Source organism: Vanacampus margaritifer, chromosome 2 (genome assembly GCF_051991255.1).
Source record: "Vanacampus margaritifer isolate UIUO_Vmar chromosome 2, RoL_Vmar_1.0, whole genome shotgun sequence".
Lineage (NCBI taxonomy): Eukaryota > Metazoa > Chordata > Actinopteri > Syngnathiformes > Syngnathidae > Vanacampus > Vanacampus margaritifer.
Genome location: NC_135433.1, coordinates 45,535,313 through 45,555,824, shown reverse-complemented (window position 1 = coordinate 45,555,824; position 20,512 = coordinate 45,535,313). Strand labels below are relative to the sequence as shown.

The following is a 20,512-nucleotide window of genomic DNA, read 5'->3' as shown; positions in this document are numbered from 1 at the left end:
GCGTGCTATTTAACAGCTTACAAAAATTATATTTTTCAAGCTGCAAAATGGGAGCATCATGTGCGTGTGGGCAAGGTGACCTCTAATCAGTACGCTAACTTCCAAAACAGTAAAGTCTGCTTTCATGAACAACTACGGAATTCTGACAATATTTACTGTTGAAGGGCTCAAATTCTGAGGATTTGGACAATTTCAAGTTAAAGCTCAACTAAGCGCAAAATGTTCTTAGCAAGAATATGTTGTATGCGCCCGCACTGGTCTAAAACAGTCATTTCATCAAAATTGCCGTTGTGTAATGATCCATTTTTATCCATCTAAGGGGGCCGCCATTTCAGAGCCGTATAGAGAGAGAGTTTGGCCAACTCGGTTTCAAGCAGGGTCACAAGATGCCGTCCATTTGTCATGTGACCAATCACAGCGACTGCTGGTAACATGACATATGGACGCCATCTTGTTACCCTGCTGAAAACCCATTTGGCCAAACTCTCTCTATATGGGGTGGATGCCACCGACTTCCGTTTTTTACACATCAGTCCCGTTTCCGGCCACTGCTGTTCCAACACTCGCACCCCCACCCCTGCGCCCCCCAGCTCATCGGCGGGAGGGCGTCTCGGCTATCTGAAATGCACACTCGCAGCCTCGCACCCGTCGACGGGAACGCGCAACCGAGGGGCACAAAGGCGGAAGCGCATGTACTTGGCCCACACGTCGCAAACCGGACAAAGTTGATGGGTGAAAGTCGGAAGTCCCGCCTCCTCTGTGGCATATAGTCCATAGGGCACTGCGCCATTTTAGCCTATAGCGCCCTCTGCTGTCAACTAAGATTGATGTCACAACTGCCTTCGTGATGCATGTGACCAAACCTAGAAAACAACTGAACTGTGACAAAAACATTCTTGCTAAGAACATTTTTGCGTTAAGTTCCTCTTTAAACAATGTTGCTATTATCAAAATAATTGTCGATTACTTTGATAATCGATTAGTTGTCGATTAATCGTTGCACCGCTAAGCTATAGACTAAAAACAAGGACTAAGATTGTGTTGTTTTCTTTCTTCTCTCCCTCCTTCCACCTTCATTTTTATGTGTGCTTCACGCATCTTCATCATCATCATCATCGCTTGGTTCGATCCCGTTGATTCATCCCCCGACCCCGCTCCCCTCCCCGTGTTTCCGCAGAGCACCTGTGACACACTCCGGAGTCACTCGGACAGTCTCGGATTCACGCCGAACATGTTACCTCGTCACCCGACTCTAGGCAACTTTGAGGAGTTTGCTTGTTGACAACCTGATGATTGCGGGGGTGTTTTTTTTTGGGGGGGGGGGGGCACTTGACAGCAAACTGTGAAACAATTGACGTATTTATTAGACAAAAACAAACAAGGTTGAATTGTACAGTAGTTTATCAATGCCTGAATAGAAATAGAATACTATCATCAGAAAGAAGGAAAAAAATAACAACTTCCGAAACAGAACTCAGGTTTAAATGCAACATAATTTCTTCATGTTTTTCAAAATGTCACTTTTCAGTCCCAATGTGTCCAAAAAGGAAGTGAAGTTGCTACGTGACCAGGAAGAAAAACACATGACCTGCTATGTGTAGCACTGCAGTCTGCAGCATCTTCTCCAGAGTGACCTTAGCAGGAATTGATTTATATGAATGTTGCCTTTCAGCTTAAATCCACCACCTCATATATGCTAATCAGAAGAAGAAAAAAAAAAAGTGATCATCTCGCAATGTTTGTATTGTTTAGGATATTGAGAGAGGAAGCTGAAAACATCTTTCTTTGCCTTTCTTGATAATGTCAATTGTGTCTTATCTCATCGGTGTGAAGGAGTATTAGGACCACGCTGCGAGAAAGACAAAAATAGTACAATTATGAGAAAAAGAAGTTCAATTAGAAGAAAGTTATAATATAAAAATAATAATAATTTTACAGTATTCTGATAATAACGTCACAATTGTCAGTTAAGACCTGTAATACATGAATTCATAATATTTGTTCCAAAATATTTATGGTTTAGATCAGGAGTCACCAACGTGTTGCCCACAGGCACCAGGTAGCCCCAAAGGGTCTCACCGCGGGCTCACCAGGAATGGGGCATTGTGATTTCCCAGGAATGATGTCTAAAGTGATCATTTGAAAATATAAACAATTGAAGAGATTCATAGAAAGAAAAGTGTTGAATATTGCTATGAATCTGTTTCCTAATTATTGTGAGATCATTAACATATCTTTACATAAATGAATGTAATTAATTATTAGGCTCGTATTAATTTGGGCTGTCGTTAACACATTTTTTCAGAATTCATTATTCCATGGAAATCGCTCTGCCCCCACGTTTGAGGCAGGAATTTTTATCAACCAATTTTTGTGCTCTGCCCTAACATTAACATAATATTAGAATACTGTATAATCAGCAGCCAAAAAGTAGCTTCTCAGCATCAAAAAGGTTAGAAGGCCAAACAAACCGCTGATTTTCAATTTTTAACTATAAATTAATTGTACACTTCAATTACAGCATTTATTGGCAACATTATTATTTTAAACATTGCTCTACTCGTAATATTTCAAATTGTCTCGTAATTTTATATTATTTCCATAGTCTTATGATTTTTGTAAAAATTCTGATTTTTGTCATAAATTATTTAAATTGTTTTCAATTTTGTTCTTCACTATTACAAGAAAAGTAATACCTGTCAAAGTAGAACTATATTTTTGAAATAATTCCTGTCAAATTATGACTTTCTCAAAAAATATGACTGCTCTTGTGATGTTCAAACTTTCTCATTATATTACAAATTTATTTTTGTAAAATTAGGACAATATTTGTGGAAGATTCTGACTTTTCTTCTTAAAAAATAAATAAAAAAGACATACTTTTCTGACATAACATTGTCAGTACTCCAAGCACTAGATCATAAAATTGTCATGGCACTTTTTTTTTTTAATATGACTATTTTTGTCAAATTTTAACTTTTTATAGTAATTTTGCAACTTCATTCTCATAAAATTAGTTGTCGTAATCCGCATTTATTCTTCCCCCAAAAAATATTGTATGGTGTATATTATACCGTATGTATGTATTATATATATTATCTAATACTATATTCCTGCAGAATTATGGAAAAAATATTCCGTAATACTCTCACACAAAAGTACAAATGCATTTTTTTCTCATCAATGTCGAACTTTCTTCCCAAATTCTGGCAATTCTGTCGACTCCTGTTCTTCTCAGCCTGGCCTCAATACTTCTTCATACACAGTCAATCAGCACAATGCCTTGTGATAGTAATCGATTGTCTATAGAAGCTCCAGTCAAAATTGTGAACTGAAGCGTGTATATAACCACAATCTATTGCCATGAAGAAATTCTATACCGTTCATCCATGTCATGTACAAATTCCAGTTCCAGGTATGTATAGATCTAGACTGTTTCTGTGTTCTTTCACCACAGGGATGTAGACCAGAAGTGTCTTGGTGATTAGCACTTACGTGACTGAGAATCGTCCACAACTGACGCACATATTCTGTTCCTTAACGCATTGTACAATTCCACCCTCGTATCCTGTTGTTATTCTTCTTATTCTAAATATTCCTCAACATGTAACGAGTCACAAATGAGACTTTGTGATGTAACAATGATCAAGTCTAATAAAGTCGATATTTACCCATCGTACTCGTGCCATGTTGGTTTTTTTACTCGTATTTCTCGGTTCATTTCAACATTTGGTTCTTCTTTGTGGAATACGAGTTAAGCAGCAGGGGGCTCAGGTAACAACCAATCACGGCTCAGCTTCAGACAATAGGTGAGCTGTGATTGGTCGTTGCCTGAGCCCTGAGTAACTGTGATGTCGATTTCTGTTGACAGCAAGTGGCAAAATGGCCGCCCTCAGAGATGGATAAAAACAGCTGGATTTTGCTCCTCAACTCATATTCCACTAAAGCAATATTAACCAGAATACTATATTTAGACTAGTGTGGCTGCATATAACATATTATTGGCAAGAAATGTTTAAGGTTGACTTTCTCTTTACTCGTTCACTGCCATTGACGGCTATAGACGTTAAAAATTAATTTGAACTATTTAGATTAGTTTCACATTTTTTCCCACTTTTGTTAACAAGAGTATGAAAACCTAGACTTTTTTATTGTACATTTAGAACAGATATCAAATTTACAATTAATCGTGAGTGGCTATTGAAGTCATGTGATTAATTACAATTAAAAATGTTAATCGTTTTACGCCCCTAATTTTTCATCTTTTATTTTATTTTTAATTAGGGGCATCAGGCAGTTAAAATTTTTAATTGTAATCAATCACATGACTTCATTAGTTAACTCACGATTAATCACAAATTTTATATCTATTCTAAATATGCAATACTTTTTCCCCCAAGGTTTTCATACTCTTGTTAAAAAAGTAGAAAAAATGTGAAACTAATGGAAATAGTTCAAATTAATTTTTTACGTCTATAGCCGTCAATGGCAGTGAATGAGTTAAGTGGGCGGTGTAAAAAATTATTATTATTTTGGGACTGTTGACATGAATCAAAAAACGCAAGAAAATCAGATATCACAGAGCAGAGAAAGCATCTGTAAAGCTCAAGATAGAAGTTTGATTTGTTTTTTTTGACAAATTCAATTGGTGTTGCAATTTGTGTCATGGTAATAATCTAGATCACAACTACCACTGAAGACATTGCATCTGTAAAGCTAAAGGAATTGTCTCAATAAGATGTAGCATTCTGACATATACAGTGACATTTAAAGAACAAAGGGCTGATGTATGTAGCGAGTCAGATTCCAGAACATCGCCATTGACCTGATTTGAATTCAGGATTCCAGAAAACAAAACAAGGAAGCTCATTTATGTCCACTTTACTGAACACTCCATCTTATTGGCTTCTATCAACAAAAGTAACTTAGCAAAAACAAAAAAAGTGCAAAAATAATAATAATCCACTCTTCATTTTGAAACAAACCGCAAAAGCTCTATCAAAGAATTCTACAGGTGAAAATTCACAGAAAACACTTTTATGTGGCCTTTATAACTTAATCCACTTGCACATGTGTTCAATTGTACAGAGCCTGCTAAATGCTACAGAGCACAGTAGTATGAAACCAAAGCTTCACATTCCAGCATTAATAAATACATGCAACCATATTTATGCATCACTTAACTGACAAAAGAACTCATACATCTCAGCTTTGTCGGCTTTTGCCATAACAATCAGAATGAGCGATATTAGGAAGCATGTTTAGAAAAGAAACAAAAAGGCTACTGGTGCAAGAACATCATAAAAAAAGAATAGAATTTTTCTTTTCTTTTTTACTGTTTAAAGCGTGTCATAGATCAGGGGTGGGTAAAGTACGACTCATGGGCCATTTGTGTGCCCGTCGGAGCATTTGATCTGGCACGACATCCAATTTTAAAACAGATAAAACCTCAGTGTTAGTTATAAAAAAAATATACACTTAACTCACAAAGGCTTAATTTTCAGTAATACTAAATATTTGTTCGATGGTTGCGTAACATTTTTTCATCAATTTAGTGAAGCCCTCAGAGGACTTGCCCAACCCTGACATAGCCACTAAAGACAAAAGCAGATATAGATGGAAACAAGAAAACAATGGTCCTCTGTGACACAACAGGAATTATATTGGCCCATTTATTGAAAACCAGCTGCAGTAATGTCAGTGTTCAAAACACAACAAAAGTGATCATGTCAAAGAAAAGGGCCTGTTTTTAAAAAAAAAAAAAAAAAAAAAAGTGTGCAAAGACAACTATAAAATGGGGGCCACATACAAAATCATAAATTAGCTTTTCATGCTATTAACTCATTCACTGCCATTGACGGCTATAGACGTCAAAAATTCATTTTAATTATTTCTACACTTTTTTACACTTTTGTTAATAAAAGTATGAAAACCTAAAACATTTTTTTTAACATTTAGAACAGATACAACATTTGTGATTAATCCTGAGTTCATGATTGAAGTCATGTGATTAATTACAATTAAAAAAATTCATCGCCTGACGCGATTTAAAAGAAAAAGAAAAGATTTATTAAAAATTTGGGGCACCAGGCAATTAAAATTGTTAATTGTAAATAATCGCATGAATTCACTAGTTAACTCACAATTAATCACAAATTTTATATCTGTTCTAAATGTACAATAAAAAAATCTAGGTTTTCACACTCTTGTTAACAATAGTGGAAAAAATATGTTAAACTAATAGAAATAGTTAAAAATGAATTTTTGACATCTATATAGCCGTCAATGGCAGTGAATGAGTTAATGTTGTGCTCATACAATCGTGAAAAAAAGGTGGCTGGACAGGAGCGCAAGCTTGTTTGCTTTTATTGCTTGAGAGCAAAAAAAATAAATCAAATACAGTTTTATATACAACTAATTGTAGTGTTTTTGTCAAATCCGAAATATTGTTTTGGTTAAGATGGAGCTTATTTGAATGTCAGCTGCCCAGAGGAATTGACGCTAGCAGTCTTTTTTAATACGTCTACAAGTATTTATCAGTCATTAATTGGTGACATTTGTGGATGTACATCGCCTGAAATCTGCAGTGTTCGTCGGCTCATGTCCAGCGCTGACAATAATGGTAGATTGTTGGCAACATCCTCCCAGAGGGACCATGTTACGGTACAAAAACTCATCCTTTTTCACTCCATTTCGTCAGCAGCACACACTGAAGGGCACAGCTCATCAAACTTTTATAAAGCAGATATTTAGAGCTCAATGAATGAATAACAAGGGGCATGATGTTCCTCCATTTGTGGTTTCCTTTTTTTTTTTACATTTGGGTCCCACAGAAGCGTGAAACTTTTTTTTATAAGACAAATGCAACCGCCAAAGTGTAAAGCTGCTTTTTTTACGACAATGTACCCACGACACATTTTCTATATTGCAGTTTATGGACTCATAAGGTAACATATTGTATTTCCTCAAATAGTGGCTCGGTGCTACGTTGAGTTGTGTGAAGCATTCCATAATTTGCAAATATTTTTGGGCTTAATAATATAGATTTCCAATAATATATATTTCACTATTATTAGAGATTATTCAAAAAAAAATGCTCAGAATGACAATATTTGTATTTTGAAATGTATGCTCTTTGAATAAAACCAAACTTTTCAATCTACTCGAAACATATATATACCTCTAAATCGCAGGTGTCAAACTCCAGGCCTGGGGGCTAGATCTGGCCCACCACTTCATTTTATGTGGCCCACGGAAGCAAATGTGCGTCAATTTCCATGTTTTGTGCTAAAAATGGCATATACTAAATTAGTATACTTGATGTGTAATTTCCAAATTAGCTATCCATCAGTTGTTGTGAATATGTAATAAAATGAGATTAAACATTTGTATGGTTTCAAAAAAAAAATCAAAAAAATCAGAGAAAGATTATTTTGATTTGAATCAGTTGTGTCTGAATATTTTCCAAAGTTGTATTTAATTCTATACCCCTTACAGGCCACTGGTACTCTCTATAGTAGAGTAAAGAAAAGCCCCTAGCCACTATATGAGGAAATTAATAATAAAATAGGCTAGAATATTTTGTTTATATTTATAATTTGGCGGTGTTGACTTTGTCAACTCTTCCTGTACTTTTCTGATGTGTGCGGGAGCAGAATTCTCTGCCCCAGGTTGCCATGGAGACTTGGGGAACATGAGTTACAGTTGACCAATTCTGCCTGGCAACAAGTGACCATGAGCAGTTCTGTTGCACTGCTAGCTGGCTAAAATGTCTATTGTGGTCCAATTTGACTATAAATGACATGACTATTTGTGATGTTGTTTGTGTTGCTCCATAGTATTCATTTTAGAAGAGAAACTGGAAGTTTAAAAAAAATGATGAAGTTTACCCAATTAGTTTTGCACAGGTGTAGTCGTCGTCTACCAAGGGAAATGAGTGCAGTGGGGTACAGTGTAGTAGAAAAGAGCAGCTTTGGGCATGCTGCTTCCACAGGGGAAATTGGCCCGCTTGGATTTGCTTGTAATGAGCTGCGAGCGTAACGGGAGGACCGGATTGATTGGCGGCCGATGATGAGCCGGGAGGTAACGAAGGATTTAGGGCGGGCAGAAGTCGGCAAAGTAAGGATGCTGCAAGGCTTCTTCTGCCGAGATCCTCTGGACCGGGTTACATTTCAAAAGGTTCTGTGTGGGAGGACAGCAAAAATGGTCAGCAGGGGTCACTTGAGGTTGTTAACATGGCCAAAAATGGAGGGGGTCCATTACATCTTGTGTTTATGAAGGATGCTGAGCAGTTTTTGAGATATTATTTCAGCCTAAATCTCATCTTGGTGTTATGAGTGACAGCACAGCTATTAGTATTATTATTTCAAATACAAAAGGGGCAATACTTTGTAAAAGTCAACTTAAAAATAATGTGATATGTCAAACCTTCAAAATTAGTTTGCAATTAAAAATTTTAAATAGCGTGGCAAATTCTCATTAAACTTTCTCTATCTAAGATCAAGCCTCCTGTCTCTTGACTCTCGCGCTTTCAACATTCTAACAAATCCTCATAACCTTTAGATACGGGCTGTTTAATTTTGTACTTTGATTACGCACCAGGCCAATTACAAAATTTGCAGCGGAACCTCAAATGGACCCGTCGTATACCGTACCTGGAGTAAATCTCGACCCGTGCTACTGAGTTTGGGGACCACGTTGACCAATGAGGTGGTGGCTGGATACAAAGGATATGGCTGCAAAGACAGGAAGGACGTCTTCAGCAGTGTGCACACACCACACAACACACACAAAACGTTATTACTACCTTGTAATCTGGGAGCTTGGTCATGGTCTGCCACTGCTCTTCCGTCGGCGTGCCCAGCAACGTGTCAGGCGGTTAAAGAAGACGCAACAAAAGCTACATGGTTCTAGTGAACATTTTACTTTTTTTTTTTTTCAATTTCAAATGGGAAAACAAAATCTACATATCTATAGACAATTAAATATGGCATATATGTCTCATTAGAAGTATGCCCATCATCAAATCAGCTAAAATAATTGTAGACAGCAGTCAGAAGAGTAATGTTGAGGTCAGAGGTGGCAAATCCAGGTCCAGAAAATCAAAACCCTGCCAGTTTGTCTTTAGCCCCTGATGCTAGCTAGCTAGCTCTCTCCCTAGCTAGCTCCCATGGTGCTTATTTACCTGCTAGGGAGCAAGCTAGCTAGCTAGTTAGCATCAGGGGGTAAAGCCAAACTGTGGAAGGGTTTTGACTTTCTGGACCTGGATTTGTCACCTCTGGTGGAGGTTAGGCTCATTCGTATTCAAGCCGTGTAATGTTTAGTATTTGCTTTACTTAGGTATTCGTGTTTACTTTTATGTTGTCACTGCTTGCTGTTGATGCTTGTGAGGGTTCTTGGTTTCAAATGTTCCATCAGTGTTAATATCACAGATGTTTTACTTGAAATAACCCCCCCCCAAAAAAAAAATAATTGATGAAGGCATTACAGTAAATGGGAATTGGGCATTTGGACCTGCAGTGTAAATTCATCCTAAGTTGTGTCATGCATTAGGGATATTGTCATATTAAAATTGCCACAATATCATAGTCACCATGTCAAGCTATTAAAAGCAGCAGATTTGTTCAAAAGACAGGGTTGTATTCCATTTGTGCAGTTCTAGCACCCTCTGGTGGTTAGTTTACCAGTGCAGTTTATTTTTAATTAGGAATGTTTTTGGCCACTGCAAAGGTTATCACTCCCATAAATCAGTCATACCAGCAAATATTTTTCAACATCTGTCAAAAAGCATTTTTCGCCTGCTTCAACTGAACACAGCATTGTGGACTAGAGTACTAGACCATGATCCTTTGCGCCGCTGAGCCCATAGGAGCACATGACAATGACGTGACATGGCCAAGCCTATTTCTTTGTCGGAGCTTTTTATCATATTGTGACGTTACACCAATTTGAGGAAAGGATATCTGAAGATTCTCTTCAATTGGTCGTCCACGTCGTTCCCGGGAAATAAAGGCCTTCCAGCGTTAGCGAGCTCTGAATCCAAAAACAACATATCAGACAAATGAAACTCTATGACTTTGTATTCAATATTGTTGCCTTTACAAATGATAACACTTACTTTTGAGTGACACAGTCACAAATGTTTTCATTAAATAAAATTTTTTTTGCTTGTTATCTATGATACTGCTGACCTTAGTGAACTATAAGATATTAGAGAAAAAAATCTCACTATAATTCAGTGCAGTTCTACACAACAATTTTGATAACATTTTACAAATATTAAGGTTTGCTACAGATGTTTCCACTGTGATGGTCCAGCGATTGCGCCTACACTGCTAATTATACCTGCAAATATGCAGCCAGCAGACCACATGTCGATGGAGGTAGAGTAAAGTTTAGCACCAAACAGCACATCTGGGGGTCGGTACCACAACGTCACCACCTGGACACACACAAGCAAATTCTCAGTGGAATCTCCTCTCTTATGTACCCAGCGTCACATCAACTGGTGCTCCTCCCTCTCGTCTTTTCATGTCAACTGCCTGCGGCGATGTGCCGACTCCCCGAGCCTTTGACATTTTACTGAGAGTGAGTGCAGTCAAGTGCAGCAGAGAGAGCAACGACATTCAATCGCAAGAACTTCCATTTGCAAGGAGCACACAAAGTGTTTGAATTCGGCAGAAATGTAAGTATATCAAAGAGGAACATGACACTGCATCATGTCATTTTTATTGTTTTGGCGTGGGGGTTTTGTTGTGCCATTTGTACAATTGTTAAAAATCAACAACATGCAAACGGCACACAGGAAAGCAAAAGACAAAATTCGAACTGTGGATTTCGAAACCATGAGGCAGACGTGCCAACCACTACTCCACTATACTTCCAACCTGCCTTTCTTCATGGTTGCCCATGGCAACAAAACAGCAGCAGCCCATCAGGACTGACAGGAGGCCACAAATCACAGCAAGCACTCCCCCCAAATAGTGGCCTCGCAGAGACAACATGTCTCCATAAACGCCTCAGACACTTGAATGAACGCCTCACCTCAAATAAACTCCTTTTGGGCTGTAAATGATTGACACTGAGTGACATTATACTGTATAACAGTATAAAATAATTACATGGCTGAATGAAGACTGAGTGAAGGTTTGATGTCATATACTGTAAATGCAATAATTGGATTATTATTATTATATGTTATTGCTATACTTCAAATGTCCCACTTTTTCGGCATCTGTCTACTTCTGCATAATTCATCCGATTCTTCTCATTCCAATTTTAACATATTGCAAAAATTCACGTCATTCTAGGGTGTATTTGTCTTATTCCAAATATTCACACCTTACCCACAATTCCCGATTTTGTACCCTATTTTCCCCCACTCATTCTGAATGGGAGATTCTACATTTCCCTCCACATTTTTCATTCGATTCACTTCATTCCAACCATGAGCGCTTCCATTTCTTTCAGTACCAAAATTCACGCCTTACCCATCATTCCCCATTTTGTACCCTACTTTTCTCCATTCATTCCTAATGGGAGATTCTACATTTCACATTTAATCCACATTTTTAATTTGATTCACTTCATTCCAACTCCAATATATTCTACCAATTCACGCCATGAGCTCTTCCATTTCTTTCAGTTCCAAAATTCACGCCTTACCCACAATTCCCCATTTTGTACCCTATTTTTCTCTACTCATTCTTATTGGGAGATTCTACATTTCACATTTTATTCCACATTTTTCATCCCATTCACTTCATTCCAACTTCAATATATTCCACCAAGTCACGCCATGAGCGCTTCCATCTATTCCACAGGTTTTCATTCAGCCTTACAGCCTTCACACGCAATTTCTTCAGAAATTGCATTTTCTAGTTGGTATATGATGTACATTTGAGAACGTACCACAATGTTGTGGAAGAGACCAACTGGGGACTGGAGTTGAGAATTAACATTAGCTATAAACTCTAAGATACATGCATCACATCCACTGCAAGTTTGTTTGACTTTGGCATTGTCCTTGTCAGATACAGATTTATGATTATTATTGTTACAATATTATCACAATATACTGTCATTTGAAAACCATGAATATGCAAAGATATTTCATAATTTATATTATCCCAAAAAATGAACAAAATTCATTGTGCATTAAAAACAAAAGCAAACATTTTAAAAATACCTAAAAATATATTTAGTTTTTAAAGTAGCGTTATATTAATGTATTGTTTGGTTTTTAATTTATAAAAATATATATATATTTAAAATATTTTTTGAATTATTGGTATATTTTTCACAAATTGTTGATTATTAATAAATAAGTTAAGCATTTTAAAATAAAGTGGTTAAAATATTTCAAAACACATTTCTTCAATATCTTATAATTTTTTTTAATTTATTATAATAATTATAATCCCTCAAGTAGAAATTCAAATTACACTGATGCATATAATTTTGATGCCAATCCCACAAAGTGTGTTTATTACAAATATCATCAATCTTTTTATTTAAATAAATTGGGGATGGGCGAGTACTGATACCGGGTATCAGTAACGGGCTGATGCACGGCCTTTTTTCAAGGTATTGTACTTGTGACGGAGGCCGATACCGTTTTATAATCCGGAACTAGAAATTTGAAATTAGGACAATAAAAAATTGCCATTAATTTAATACAATTTCAAATGTACAGTAAATGCTATGTCGGGAAATATAGATTTTAGTAGTTCTTTAAAGTTATCTTTTTATTTGGGAGGCGTGGTGGGGGGATTTATTTATCAAAAGTACTAGTGGAATCGGTGGTTGATATCTGTACTGGCATTCTTCTGGAGAAAAAAAGGCTCGATGTTTAATCTCACAGCATTAATAAACACCTGGTACTCTCTGCAGTTGAGTAAATAAATGCCCCAGGCTAGTTGTTAAAGAAATACAGTATTCTGACATTCTGATAACACATGATTAATTAAAAACAACACATTTTATTGGTTAAATGCTGTCTGATGCAGATATTTGTACAGTATGTACCCACAGACATGTGCACATTAACATCTTTGAATGATTTCAAAGGGTTGTTCCTTTCACATTAAGCTAGTTAGCGATTAGCTCGCTGTATTGTCAATTTACCTCAGCTGAGTAACACCTCACAGGGATGCCGAATGCTCGAGCAAGCCCAAAGTCAGCCAGCTTCAACTCGCCATTCTGTAAACACAAACATGAATGAAACGTATGTATCGGATTATATTTTTCTATAATCCCGGGTTCACTCACTCTGTTGATGAGAAGATTCTGCGGTTTAAGATCTCTGTGAAGAACATTGCGACTGTGACAGAAAGCAAGTCCTTTTAACAGCTGGAACATAAACGACTGCAAAGAAGAAGAAAGGTATTGACACGTGCACTGCTGCAAAGGCATGAAGTTGGAATTGGGTACTTGGTCGTGTAGTGTAAACCCATCAACAAATGTAATTTTTCACCTTCACTGTTTCAGGGTCTAAATCTCCATTGCAACTGTCAAAGTACTTCTTCAAATCCTGTGCGGTGAAAAAGGTAAACATTAGCTCAAGTGTCTACAAGCGGTCAGATTTGAGTTTGTCTCACCTGATCACAATATTCAAAGACCAATGTTAGCTTCTTGTCACTGTGCAACACGTCATGTAGCCTGCAAGGGACAGAAGTATCTATTTAAACTAGAAATTACAATTTGTGTACAAAGTGCATGTGCATGCTGTAGAGCTTTTTTTTTCTTTCCCTTGCCCTCTTAATAATTTGAATTACTGAGAAGAGGTGGATTTGTCAAATTTCTCCATTAATTGTGGAGTTTTCTCATGGAAAATGTGAAATGGCCATTTAGCCTACAGTAAAAGTTGGATTAATGGAATTTTAGTTGCGAAGTGGCTGAATAAAAATGATGAATTTGGGGTTACTTTGGTAATGTTCTCATTAAAAATGTGTACACTTCTCCAAAACGCAGGACTTTGGGGGAATATTGGGAAGTTCGAATGGTTTGACTTGATCGACAAAATGTAAATGTGAGGTGATGATTAAAAATGTCCCCGTTAATTTTAATGAGGCTCTTCAGCATTCACACAATTATGATTCTCAACAATACTTACGCTACGTATATAAATATTGTAAATGGCCTGACCTGACTATGTTTTTATGCTTGAGCTCCTTCAGCAGGCAGATTTCTCTCAGGGCAGAGCTTGGCACGCCCTGTAGTGGGTGGAAAGTGGTTAACATCGCCGTGCAAGCGCCTAGTATGCATCAATACGTTTTAATTCAAACACACACCTCGTCGTCATCGTCCAAACGGACTCGTTTCAGGGCCACGATTTCGTGGGTTTCTCGGTTTTTAGCCTTGAATACAGTCCCGTATGTACCTGTGGAAATAATTTGGATTAAAAAATATATATTTTGCTCAGATTCAAATTGAATGGCACTTTTGCGCCATCAACATGCTAGCTAGTTACATCTCTCCCGAAGCTAACAAGGCGTCCACCGACACATGTATACTTTATATATTATTCATGAACACGTTTACATTGACCTCCCAATAACTAAATCTGGAATGAGAGCAAGCAACGACGTAAAAACGAAGCTAGCGTCAGCTAACCGATAAGCTAGATGATACAACAGCAAATCCACCTTAGCTGACATAACAGCAAGTAAAAAAAAATAAACAACTTACCCTCTCCGATTTTTTCGAGTTTTTCATATTTCTGCATGGTCTCCCCGTTTGACCCAGCTAATAAATAGCCAGCGGAACAACCCAGTGACCAAGCCCCGAATTTTAGTGGGGGGGTTGTTATGATTGCTAGCGTTAGCTTCGCGCTAGCAACACTTGCTGCTCCGGAGCGCTCCGTACAGCAGAGCTTATTGGTCCCCCTACAGGCTAAATCGTGTATTACAACCATTGTCAAAAGAGTATTAAAAACATCGTACCTGTATATTACTTTAAAAGGTACAAAAACAACAGACAATCACAATTCCATTAAAACTTTTTTTTTTATTCACAACAGTCATATAGTAAGCTTTAAATAGAAGTAAACTATATATTTTTAATCTTAAAGACTTTGTAGTAGTGTTTTTAAATTATTATTTTTTAAATTCACATCTGGTCCAGTTGGTCCACTTACATTAAAAACAATATGTCTTATATCATCATAACTTATTTGATGGAGCTAATAAAAAAATAACATCTACTGTAAACATAATTTGAGTATGGTTCATTTCCCCTCAGCTCTTTGTCTTCGGATCAGGTCGGAATACAGTCCGCCTCGGCCCAGCAGTTCATTGTGAGTTCCAGCCTTTAAAAAGAAGTTTATAGAAATTATAGTCAGACACCTTAAACATCTGCAGAATTTACTGAATAACAATTAATTGACCTCAGACATTTTTATTCAACAATTGATGCATTGCGTGTATGCTGAAATTCAATGTTCTGGCAAACTCACTTCTGCGATGCGCCCGTTGCTCATGACGCAGATGAGGTCAGCCGCCTGGATGGTGCTCAGGCGGTGGGCGATGATGAGCACAGTGCGCCCCCGGGTGGCCCGGTCCAGAGCCTCCTGCACCACACGCTCCGACTCAGCATCCAAGGCGCTGGTGGCCTCATCCAGCACCAGGATGCTCGGATTTTTAATGAGAGCCCGGGCGATAGCGACGCGCTGTTTCTGTCCTCCTGATAATGTCACACCACGTTCGCCTGAGAAGAAAGGCGACGGATTATGAAAAATGTTCATGGCTTGTTTACAAATAATTGGGTCTCTAGACTAGCTAGGCGGGTGAATATCCTGAGCCACCTTCAAGTAATAGCTCCACCAGACTACACTGTCTGAAACGCATTTGGTTATCATGCCGGAACCAAAAGATAAGCAGAGCTGCATTATACAAGTGGACATTTTGACATGTTATTAAAATCTCGTACCGAGCACGGTGTTGTAGCCGTCTGGGAAACTTGTAATAAAGCGGTGAGCATTGGCTTGCTTGGCAGCCTCAAAGACCTCGGCGTCGGTGGCCTCAGGCTTCCCAAAGCGGATGTTTTCCATGATGGACGCTCCGAACAGAACAGGCTCCTGCAGAGCAGAGCACGACACAGTTCAAATGAGACTCATTATGTGTGGACATTTTAATAACTGTCTTTCCTCAAATAGTGACTATGTAGAAAGGTGGGGCATACACTTATTGATAGTCAAGCCTATTTTGAGGTTCTTCTTCTTTTTTTTTACTTTATCAATCAAAGTCAGCAAAGGCCGAATATTTTTCTACGAGTGATAAAAAGGTGGCATCTATTTGAGGTGTGGTATTTATTGTTTCTATAATTAAATTGGGCATCTATTAGGACGGCTGCCCCTATTTAAGAAAAGACAGTATACTTTTCTTTTGCGACAAAATTTGACTTAAAAAAGTTTTTTTCTTTTACTTGATTAATAAATCCAATGACTTTTCCTCTGAGCCAGCAGAGATCAAGGGTTCGAATGTCGAGTCCATCCATCATTACTACGCCGCTTGTCGGGTCATAGAAACGTTCCAATAAGGATGCTACTGTGGACTTGCCTAAAATAAATAACACATGACGCACATTATTGTACAGTTTACATCCAGCTGTCTGATGACATCATTTATTATGAAGTTACCTCCTCCAGATTCCCCGACAATGGCGATTGTTTTGCCAGGTGGCAGCGTTAGGTTGAACCTATCCAGAATTTGATGGCCAGGTCTTGTTGGATAGCTACAAATATAATCAATAAATAATAAACACATGGTATGTTTTGATGTTTCTGTTCACTAAATGTATAATTGAAGGCTACTACAACCTGAATGAAATGTTGAGAAAGTCAACTCTTCCTGCCAGAGAATGATACGGGATGCGTCCCCCGCCGGAAAGAGGTATGGAAGGCTTCAACGACAAATATTCAAAAACACGAGCGCCGGCGCTTGTTCCTCTCACCATCTGGAAAGAATAAGTAGAAGCAATCAGAGCAAACCAAAACCACTACTTCAGATTTACTTGAATTGACTTACTTGGCCAAACAGGATAGATATACTGGCTAAGGACCTACAAATTTGATATAAAAAAAGTATTGGTTAAAATATCTATTATTTAAGCAATTTTCATGAGATGAGATGTGTCTTTTATACTTCTGTACTGTCTGGGAAGCAATCAAGAAAGACATGAGGTCTCCAGGCGACATTTCATTGCTGGAAATTAGAGTTCCTCCGGCAAAAATAGTTCCGAGAACAATACCTGCAACGACATGTTAAAAAAAGAATAGCTATAAACTATATTAATTTATTGGTTAAAATAAACAGACTCACAGTTGAGGGTGAGATTTGAAAGTCCCTGGAAAACAGCAATTCCTGTCCCAAGACTTTCATTCATTTCACAAGACTTTTCAACTTCGTACGCGTACAACCTGGGAGAAACGTGGTGGAAATGGAAACATGTTATTTTAACATCCCAGAATTTTAAGTACATCAGATGAAACACTTTTCACTTACTGTAGCTCGCGCTCCTCCATGGCAAAGGCTTTCACTGTTCGTACATTACCGAGAGCCTCATCTGCCACTCCGGTTGCTTTGGCAACCTTCATGGAAACGACAATACAGTAGTTAATAGTTGCAATACAATACAATTGTCAATTGATTTTGACCAGAAAAATACATTTTTGGTTGGATTTACACTACAGGCCCAAGCGCCTGATACCGATATTAAACGTTTAGTTGGTCTATGCTAAAATTTTTGCCTGTGATTTACTGTAAATGAGCTTTAATTGCGTTTAAGTTGCACTGGCAGATCCGCATTTGGAAAAGGCCTGAAAATGTCCTATTTCATGCATTTCTTTTTCCTCTTAGCGCTGCCATGCCATATCAAAATTGTGCCACTTGAGAGCAATTTAGAAAAACAAAGGAATTGTGTCACTTGAATCATGCAGTGTTAATCCAGCCTGCCCTAAGGTATGGAAAACAGCCTCGCCTCACCTGTTCTTGAGCCAAACGGGAAAGTCTGCGCAGGAACGAGCCGATGACAGCCCCCGCTCCTACTAGACAAGGGAGCACCACCACGGTCAAGCCTGTGAGTTTTGGGGAGATGAAGTAAAGCGACACAAAGCATCCCACTGTCTGTGTGATACTCCGGAGACCCTGAAAAGTGTCAACAAAATTCCGAAAAATTAGAAATGCCAACAACAACCTTTAAAAGTTTCAATACTGCATTTCTTAAAAAAAATTAAAAAAAAGTGGCCCCTGCTCTAATATACACTGTACTCCAATTAATCATCATGAGTAACATATAATGGTATAAATGAATCATAAGCTGCTCTCACAACTGGCATGACATCTGTAAAGCTGAAATTGATGTGTATGTTAAAGACAGCAAGAAAGTAAATGATTAGGTGGACAAAGTTTTTTGATATACAACAAATATTTATGCTTTAGATTGTCACGTACATACAATTAAATAACTACAGAATAATAACAAAAACAGAGAATAGAATTAAGTAAAACTATTTTAGTGAACTAAACAGACGCATTATGGCGAGGCAACAGGAAGTTGTACGCAGAGTGATACTGCCACCTAAAGGTGTTTTATTGGTACGGACATGTTTCTTTAAATACTGTATAGGTATTGAAATTGTATTTCACTGCATCCTAATGAGGACAAAACTATAGAAAATGGATGATTGTATAAATAACCACCACCCACAGGCCACTAGCACTCTCTGCAATTGAATAAATAGAGTCCCGGCCACCATATGAGGAAACAATGTATGTTTGCGTCATACCTGAGAGATGACCAACTTAAAAGAAGACTTGAACTCCTGAATGTCAGCTGTCAAGCGATTCACCAGTTGTCCAGTTTTGTTAGCGTCAAAGAAAGCCACATCTTGCCTGAGAGACAAAAATTACATCAGCGACGGGACGTGTTGTTTAAGTAGGGCAGTTACGAATAAATACAGTACCTCAATAGGGATGCGAAAAGTGTTTTCCTCATGTCCGCCGCCACTCTTTCTCCGACTCTTGATAGCAGGATGATGTAGCCGCTTGTCAGCAAGCCCTATAGTACATTGAAATTATTAAAGCAATTACAAGACTGTCATAAATGTCTTATTTAGAATGTTTACGTACTTGGATGCCATACAGTCCAAGCAATTTAAAAGCGGGACCCCTTATCTCACGGACATAATCCCCAGTATGTTCCCTCAAGTAGCGTGCTACCACGTTCACCAGGTCCCCCAGCATCAGCGGGATTTGAATGTTTAAAATGGCTGCACCAAAAGACAGCTGAAAAGAAAACATTAAATTGAGTCGCCTTAAATGTTATATTACATTTACAAATTACAATCACTACTGGCTTACCATGACAGCACACATGAGCGCAAACAGCTGAGGCTTCACAAACTCCCACAGGATATGCCATTTGAATTCTGGATTTTTGGTCACAGTCTCCACTGGGATGTTGTTGTTCACGTCTGCTTCGCAGTTCACCGTGTGGCAAAACAGTCGCCCAGAGACTGTAAGTGCTGCTGGCGCGAGGATGAACCTGAGTGTCACGCCAGAGCGTTTGGATGCTGCCGTGGCTGACTGTCGCAGAGCTCTCTGAGCCACGCTCCACAAACGACTGACAATATTCCCATGTTGACGTGAGACGCTGAATACATTGGATCCTGAAGATGAATGCAATCTGAATACAAAATGAAATGTTTATATTCCTAAATGAATATAAAATAAAATAAATAAAAATAATCATATTTATTTACTTATACGTCAGTAATTCTCATTTTATTAGTAGTTAATAAACTACAATTGCTATTTTCTAGATAATTTTGTATGATTAATATTGCTTTACTTTTACATTTAGGCCCTGTTCAGTAATCATTTTACTTGAAATAGTCAGACAGCTCAATGAAAAAGTTCAAATTTGCACCATACATAAATACATCAATATTTGTAAAATTTTACTAAACAAAATCATAATCAATTAAACGTTTTATCTAAACAAGCAAAGTGCATACAAGCCTGTTATCGACTAAGCAAAACTGGGTGCAGGGACAACAAGCATTAAGCTGTCATTAGCCAAGCATGCTAGCGGGTCACATTACCCTACCTTGAATATTTCCATAAACCTTGCGTTTTATTGCATTGCGGATATAACGACAGCGACCGCACTGGTCCAATGAAGCTTACTCTGCAGCAATACCACATTTTAACGCCTTTCTTTAGAAAAAGTAACACAATTTAATTTGCTAAACTGGTGCTACAAGCGCGCCGCCATATTGAATTCACCCAGAATGCACTTCACACGATAGGCGTGGTTATTATTTAAGGTTGTTCTTCTTTAATGGTTTTAAGACAATTTATTTAGTTATAAACATAATATTATTACATTTTAAATTACATTATGTGTCTTTTAAATTATTTTAGTACTCCGAAACAACGTGACACGGAAATCGCACAACCACTCGCGTAAAAAACTACAACTGTATACCGGAAGTTGTCACTGCTAAAACCTG

The 20,512-nt window shown here is 37.8% G+C and overlaps 3 protein-coding genes across 10 annotated transcripts in view; 1 reads left to right on the top strand and 2 right to left on the bottom strand.

Moving 5' to 3' along the window:
* asic1c (acid-sensing (proton-gated) ion channel 1c) overlaps window positions 1-3,676 on the top strand; it is a 29,658-nt gene extending 25,982 nt beyond the window's left edge. For 3 of the 7 annotated variants that reach the window (XM_077556061.1, XM_077556063.1, XM_077556060.1), the window contains one exon: window positions 1,178-1,301. In XM_077556061.1, coding sequence (XP_077412187.1) covers window positions 1,178-1,256 — 79 coding nt within the window. In that variant the 3' untranslated portion in view covers window positions 1,257-1,301. Of the gene's footprint in view, window positions 1-1,177; window positions 1,302-1,528 lie in introns of those variants that run through there. The other 4 variants (XM_077556064.1, XM_077556062.1, XM_077556065.1 and 1 more) reach the window with 3 other exon arrangements.
* Window positions 3,677-4,865: 1,189 nt separating this feature from the next.
* Window positions 4,866-14,863, bottom strand: cdk5 (cyclin dependent kinase 5). The gene is made up of 12 exons (XM_077556058.1): window positions 14,689-14,863; window positions 14,292-14,380; window positions 14,146-14,213; window positions 13,599-13,659; window positions 13,475-13,531; window positions 13,270-13,365; window positions 13,126-13,200; window positions 10,345-10,441; window positions 9,963-10,032; window positions 8,807-8,867; window positions 8,655-8,735; window positions 4,866-8,181 (listed from the first exon to the last, which is right to left on the bottom strand). The coding sequence occupies exons 1-12, from the start codon at window positions 14,723-14,725 to the stop codon at window positions 8,095-8,097; spliced, it is 879 nt and encodes a 292-aa protein (XP_077412184.1). The 5' UTR covers window positions 14,726-14,863; the 3' UTR covers window positions 4,866-8,094.
* A 123-nt stretch (window positions 14,864-14,986) lies between these two features.
* abcb8 (ATP-binding cassette, sub-family B (MDR/TAP), member 8) lies at window positions 14,987-20,280 on the bottom strand. Of its 2 annotated transcripts, XM_077557655.1 has the most exons (16): window positions 20,107-20,280; window positions 19,359-19,683; window positions 19,128-19,283; window positions 18,962-19,056; window positions 18,785-18,890; window positions 17,982-18,143; window positions 17,502-17,587; window positions 17,319-17,416; window positions 17,142-17,247; window positions 17,025-17,058; window positions 16,817-16,953; window positions 16,637-16,731; window positions 16,423-16,556; window positions 15,928-16,075; window positions 15,455-15,705; window positions 14,987-15,307 (listed from the first exon to the last, which is right to left on the bottom strand). In XM_077557655.1, exons 1-16 carry the CDS (start codon window positions 20,202-20,204, stop codon window positions 15,227-15,229), a joined length of 2,112 nt encoding a protein of 703 aa, XP_077413781.1. In that variant the 5' UTR covers window positions 20,205-20,280; the 3' UTR covers window positions 14,987-15,226. The 2 variants fall into 2 exon arrangements, with proteins under 2 accessions (XP_077413781.1, XP_077413782.1); XM_077557656.1 differs by lacking the exons at window positions 17,502-17,587; window positions 17,982-18,143; window positions 18,785-18,890; ... (2 more) ...; window positions 19,359-19,683; window positions 20,107-20,280 and having other exon boundaries at window positions 17,142-17,275; window positions 17,319-17,411.
* Between the last annotated feature and the right edge of the window lie 232 nt (window positions 20,281-20,512).